At 40.2% G+C, this 6,976-nt stretch overlaps 1 protein-coding gene across 1 annotated transcript in view; it reads left to right on the forward strand.

Annotated features, from left to right (window-relative positions):
- The first annotated feature begins 949 nt into the window (after window positions 1-949).
- LOC103373680 (ceramide synthase 2-like) overlaps window positions 950-6,976 on the forward strand; it is a 13,840-nt gene continuing 7,813 nt past the window's right edge. Inside the window, exons 1-4 of the mRNA XM_008303636.1 lie at window positions 950-1,135; window positions 3,956-4,074; window positions 4,739-4,796; window positions 5,029-5,079. Coding sequence (XP_008301858.1) covers window positions 950-1,135; window positions 3,956-4,074; window positions 4,739-4,796; window positions 5,029-5,079 — 414 coding nt within the window. The remainder of the gene's footprint in view (window positions 1,136-3,955; window positions 4,075-4,738; window positions 4,797-5,028; window positions 5,080-6,976) is intronic.

Consider the following 6,976-nt stretch of genomic DNA (forward strand, 5'->3'; position numbering starts at 1 on the left):
TATTATTATAATTGCAATAATACACCGTTAATTTGAATTTGAACCAAAAGTTTAAAAAAAAGTTTTTACATGAAAATCTTTGTAAAAATATTGTATGTATTCTTGTATCTTGTTTTTTTTATTCATTTTACGTTAGTTTTTTTGTAATACAATCAATATTTTTTGTTTTATTTTTGTATTTCAAAAATACAGAAAAAATCTGTTTGTTTTTTTTTAGCAGCTCAGCATAGTCAAATAAAATGAAGCGTGTCTTTTGTTTACTTTTTTTTTTTTTTTTTTAATTCAACAAATATTTGCAACAGTTCAGTTCAGCAGCTTTATCTGAACCTTCATCAGGTGTTTCTGAGTAGATCAGCAGCATCAGATGCGTTAGCGGCCGTCAGAGGACGATAACTTCAGCTGTGGATGCTTTCGGTGGAGTCAGTTCGTTGTTAGTCGCTGTTCTCTGAGGAGGACTCGACCAGCTGGAGGATGTGGACGGTGTTTTCATCCCGTCAGGTCGGGCTGCAGCTGTTTTCAGGTGGAGGCGTGTTCTGTGTTCCTGTAACCAGAAACCACGAGTGTCTCTGAAAAGCTGCCTTGACCTTCTCATTCTCTCTGATCTGTCCTGCGTGCCCACTACAGGATTATTATCCCTCAGCTCCGGTTACACGCATGTGACCGTGCACACACACACACACACACACACACACACATTTATCAAAACATCTCCTCGCCGCTCAGACTCTTGGTTTGCCTCCTTCGGTCTCACACTTGCAGATCGAGTGTCTCTTGATGCCACGTCGGCCGATGACAAAGACCGTCTGGCCACATGTCACAATAAGCTCCTGTCAGCAGCAGAGCGAGCGATCTGGTTGCTGCTCTCTGGACGGTACAGTGTCAGGATCACACCGACCAGCTGCTGCTCACGTCTCACGTTCATCTTTCTCTCGAGTTAGAAAATTAAATAATGCAGCTCGGTTGGTTTCCAGGGTTGCTGTGGAGAATAAACGTTCCTTTTCTCTCCCGTCTTTTCAGGCTCGTCGCTCTGCCGTTAAGCAGAGTTCTGGGTGTGAAGGATCGGATTCGGATTCGAGCCCCGTCGATCCCAAAGCTGGAGGCCTTCTACAAGCAGAACAACCGGCAGCCATCGCAAGTTTGTATTTCTGCTCTTCAACCATAAGAACATAAGAAGAGATCAGAAGCTTTGGTGTCATTATAATGAAGTGCAAGACTGCAATGCAATGACATTTTGAAGGCACTTGCTGAGGAAAATGTGTGCAAAACTAAAAAAAAAAACATGCAAAAAGTACAAAAAGTTTACAAAGAGACGCTGCAGAAAGTCTCCAAGATCGATGCTAGAGTGCAAAGTGAAGCAGCAGCAATAAAAAAACAAGTTATTAGTTAAAAAAAAATCATCTTACAGGAGACAAAATCATAGTTCTGATATCACAGCGAGTCACAGCTTTTCCATGAGCACAAGAACCAGCTCCATCATAACGGCTTGTGTCATATAAATGCAGTTTTTCTTGATTCTCGAGGTGATTGCGTTCCCACGTAGCTGCGTCCAAACCTGAAAGATAAAACAGCTTCTGACAGGACACCTCACTCTCTGTCTGACAGTCTGTCACATCTCCACAGATTAGCTGCAGGGGAGACGCTTGTTTTAATGGAAGTTCTCACCGTGAGCCTCGCAGCGTGTTTGCACTGATCAGGAACACTGAAGGGTGAAAATGCACAATCGGCTAACGAGGGGCTGTGGAGGTTTGCATGGATCTGCAACTGTAGCTGTGGAAAGCGAAAGCGCTGATGTGTAGATGTGAGTTAGTGCTGGCTGGGTGTGTGTGCAGGATCTGTTCCGTCTGGATGAGCCGTCTGGGAACAAGGAAGTTTTTTTAAGGAAGTTCTCAGACGGATTGAGTAAATCCACAAGTTGGACTGAAGCTGAGTGTCGCTTGTTCCAACGGTGTGATAGTTAGTCAGTGGGGCAGGTGTGGTCGGTCGGCAGCGTGGTGTCACCTCCGTCCTCTTTTGTGAATCTGCTCAACAATAGCACAAGAACAATAGAGTTACTGTATAATTAGTTAGGTTTAATCATCTTCTCTTAATAATTAAAATAAAAAAGAAGCAACAGAGGAGCTCAGGTTCACATGGAACCTCTCCGCCCTCCTCCTCCTCCTCCTCCTCCTCCTCAGCCTTCGTGTACCTGTGCAGACAAGCAGCGTGTTCACCTGTCAGGGCAGGACGTGGCTGACATGTGGGATGAAGACGCTCGGTGTTCAGTATGTAGACGTGTGACCCGTGTGACCCAGATTTATTTGCCATCCTTCCTGTTTCTCCTGCGGCTGCTGATGTCTGTGTTGTTCTGACACGTAAATCCACAAACACATGATGAAATACACAAACTAGATTCATTTGGAAGATCCAGGTGCTGCGTTTGCACAATCCGGTGTGGGAAAATGTCACACCCTCAGTGTGGTTTCACAATTTGTCCTTTATTGCAACACATTTAGGGGCAAGAAAATGAAAAAAATGGTAATTTCCCAGCAGCTGGGGCACCAAAAACTCCTGTAAAATATAATTTTCCATAATGAAAATACAGTTGATATCCTTAATTTTACATAATGTGTAGTTTTTTTGTTTAGTTTTTTTGTGTTTAATGAAGGCTATTTACACATAGAAAAACAATAAAATTACCCATAAATAATGTGGAATATTGTTATAACTCAGATAAGCAGGAATAATGCTGCAGAACGGTGCCGTTGTTAGTTGGGTTTTATTGGGTGTTTTATGTAAAAATCTGTTTCAAGATGTAAAAACCTGCGGTTAATGTAGCGTAAAGCAGATTTTACGTCTAACTTTGCGTAAAAATCCTGTATATTTGACAAATCTATCATGTTAAAGTAGTCTGAAAAGTAAAGGATTTACCTTTTTAAAAAAAAAAGAAAGTAGAACCACAGCTGATTAGAACTACAATAATACTATAAACAGTTAATTTTACATCATATCAAGTATATTCTGATTATTTTTACATTTAACTTTACGTAAAAATCTGGTATTTTTGACGAATCTTTAATGCAAAAAAAAAGTAAAAGTAATCACCTATAAAATATTGTATCATTGAAAAAACATAAAATGAAGGTTATTAAACTAATTCTTATGATGACAATTACAAATAATTAACAGTTGATTTTAGATCATATGAACTATATTAAGAGTTTTTATAGGTACATTTATATAAAATGTTCAATATTCTCTTGTATAGATCTTGTTTTTATTTTATATTACATTAGAAATGGATCTAATTTTGTAATTTTATTGATATTTTCATGTATTTCAAAAATCCACGTTTAAAAATCCTGTTAAAAATGATAAAAATCTGTAAAATTGCAGATTTTTTTTATGGGGCGTTGTGGCTGAATAAGAAGATGCACGTGTTGTTGTTGTTGTTGTTGTTGTTGTTGTTTTGCTCGAACTCAGTTTAACACTTGAGGGTGTAATTAAGTTAAGAGATCTTTCCAGCAGTGTAAAGTGTCCGAGAGCAGCCGGTAGTCGAGTTACAGACTCGTCACCGCCGAGCAGACGGTCGTTTATCAGCTGGAGAGCTTCACAGTCAGCAGCTGGTTGTCATCACCTGACTCGTGGGTTTTAACAGATATGACAAGGAACACAGATTTAACTCAAAATGAGGATATTTATTATAAACAAGAGCAAACCATGTAACCAGTAATAATAAGTAGTGCGCGTGACTGTCGGTGGTATCAGTAGGTGTGAATGAGTGAACATGATGGGATGTGAGGTGTGTCAGCACCAACGAAGCCGGGTCAGAATCAATAAGAAGGATGGCTGAACTTTATGGGCCGTCCTGATGCCTTCAGGGACCCACAGATAACTGGAACTCTAGGCCTCCGTGGCAGCGGCTGGCACAGCATAAAAAATAAAAACCCTCTGTGTGTGTGTGTGTGTGTGTCTTCAGAGTGAGGTGGTGAGCTTGGGGAAGCAGTGCGGACTCTCCCAGCGGAAGATCCAGACCTGGTTCAGACACAGAAGGAACCAGGACCGACCGAGCAACACCAGAAAGTTCTGCGAGGCCTCGTGAGTTTTTTTTTCTTCTGTCAGCTGAACGCCAGCCAGTCACAGATTTGTGCTTCTTCCTGGTTTGATGACGTTTCTGCTTCAGGATGTTTCTGCTTCAGGAACTGTTGCTGCTGCTCATTTCAAACCTTCATTTTCAACCCTGTGCATTGTTTAGAATCAGAATCAGACTTTTCTTTATTAGTCCCACAAGGGGAGATGTGCAGCAAAGTGACAGAAAAGCAAGAAAACACAACTATACATGAAAGAGGGGAGGTATAAACATTATAATTATTATTACTGTGAATATTTTATACATTTAAAAAACTTAATTTCACTACATGTACAAAAAATAAACAAGAATCTGTGCAACATGAATAAAGTCTGTCCAACATCAGTATTTCCTGCATCAGTATTTCTACTGGTGGAAGAATCTGTGAAATGAGGAGGAATCCGTGCACAATCTGAATTTCCACACATGGGAGAATCTGTACAACATCAACAGCACTTGTCTATATTTATATTTATTTTAATGTTCTACTGATGTTTCCTACATTTTCCCCTTTGCTGCTGCAACACTGCAAAGTTCCCTGCTCGAGGCTTGTCGTATTTTTTTAACCCATTTGTTGCCACTGATGATTCAAACGGCTTTAACAAATGACAGTGTTTGTTTGTTCCCGTGCAGATGGCGGTTTGTGTTCTACGTCGCAGCTTTCTCAGCAGGACTCGCCTCCTTAATTAATGTAAGTATGTTTATGCCGCTTTATAAGATCTTTATAATGAACCTTTGCACTAAATTGCACTTCTAGCTATAAAGTGTGTAAAAATATCATCAGGATGTGTTTATTGTGAGGCGTGAGTTTGTGTTTTAAAGTCCAAAGTGGTAAAAAGTCTGCGTTGTGTTTGTTCATGAGGTTCACGTTCAGGTCAGAGTTGGTTTCGTGGGAGGATTCATGTGAATGATTGTTCTTACAGACGCCCTGGTTCTGGGATCACAGAGAGTGTTGGAGGGGTTATCCCAAACAGGTGAGCAGGACGGACATCAATATTTATCTGTACGTTGGATTAAACACAAACCAGCCACAACATTAAAACCACCTACAGATCAGCAAAGTTCTGTTGGGTTCTGGCATTCATGTGGACCTAAGCATTACTGCAGCGTCCTACCCAACACCTGCAGACAACAAAATCTGCTCAGAGAAATAAAACAAGTTGTCGATCCGGCCTCCAAACTCTCCAGATCCCAGTTTGATTGAGAATCCACGAGAAGAACAAACCTGATCCACGACGGCCTGAAAGAACCTGAAGGTTCCCAGAGATGTTTTGGCGACTCAAGACGAACCAACATAAAAATAAACAAGTGGATTAAATGTTGTGGCTGATCAGTGTGTGAAATTATACAAACTATGGAGCTGAAATGAGCAGCAGGTTAATTGATTGTTCAATTAACTGAAAATGAAGCAAGAGTTTTGATAATCAGCTAATTGAGCTGTTTTGTTTTGTTTGTTTGTTTTTTTAAATCAAGCAAACATGGAAGTAAGTTTTTTTCTGTAGCAGCTTATTAAAAGTGCTTCACAGGTAGATTTTTTTAAAAACAACACCTAAATTCAAAGGAAAATTAATACGTTTAAATATTAAAAAAACACATTGGATTGACTGAAACAGCAAAAAAAAAGAAAAAAAAATTAAAAAAAACAAGAGATGAGGAAAATAAATGCATGTCAAAGATAAATTGTACAATAAAATAGAAATTATTAAATATGAATTAAGACTGAATTTAAAAATTGAAAAGGTAATATTAGATAAAAATTAAACTTACTTAAAAACAGCTGGTTTTAGCTTCTCCAAAAAGAGGATTTCTTGCTTTTTTATGTTTAATATTTATGTGAATTGAATGTCCCGGACTTCTAACTCTGGGTGGCATCTTAATTCTAAATACTTTTTATTATATTTCTATTTTATTTTTATTTTTTTAATGTAGCACAGTAGTTTTTATGCACATATATATATTTTATGAAAGGGTTTTTCTTATCTACTTCTTAGCTCAGTGTAAGTCATGTGTGTGTTTTCTAATTTACCCCTTAAAGTACTCTTTGAACCAGACTAATTGCTGGTTAAACACATAATCACTTCATCAAATGACCGATGAATTGATGAATCTAAATCATACTTAGTCCAACCTGCTCTCTGCTCTGTTGCACTCAGTCACAGATCATTCAAACAAAGCAGCAGCTAAAAACAATAACCGGATTGAATCCAACTAAACAAAGTCGTGAGTCTCTGCAGGATTTCTTGGCTGCAGCCTGATCAGCAGCCTCCACCCAGCCGCCAGCTTTCATCTCCTCTGCTGCACTTTCTGTGCCATGGACCCGGCCTCCTGCATGCTTTCACGTCTCTGGAACTTTCTCTGTTGCCTTGAGTCTGAAAGCTAATATGTGCCGATGACAGTCGGGTTTGCCTGCAGGTCGGCATTCCTCCCGGGAAGCCAGCCCTCCTCATCGGGGTCACGGCCTCGAACTGAAAACACCAGGAAAAAAGAAAAAGTAAAACCACAGCTCTCGCTATCTGCACGCTGACTGATTGCAGCTCCTGCGGGCGGCTCTGACCTTGTTTCCTTCTCCGAGGTCTCGTGGCCTCTGACGGCGAGCAGGAATGTGTTTTTACTGGTTAAATGCCTCCATCGGCTTCCTGCTATTGTGCTGCTGCAACAAACTTTAAATGTTGTCAGCGAGTGTTTTCACTGGAGAGCAGCTTCCTCCGAATGAAAACACGCGTTTCCTCTTTTGTGTTCCAGAGCAGGTTTGTCACCGCACGGCCTAAAAGTTTTGAACTTCGGCTCAACTTTTCCCCGCAGAAAGGCAGCGGACAGGTGAAGCTGGAGGACAAAGGGGCTCTTTGGAGGGTCCCGTTACCTCTGCAGCAC

Source organism: Stegastes partitus, unplaced genomic scaffold, assembly GCF_000690725.1.
Source record: "Stegastes partitus isolate 25-593 unplaced genomic scaffold, Stegastes_partitus-1.0.2 Scaffold2045, whole genome shotgun sequence".
Taxonomy (NCBI): domain Eukaryota; kingdom Metazoa; phylum Chordata; class Actinopteri; family Pomacentridae; genus Stegastes; species Stegastes partitus.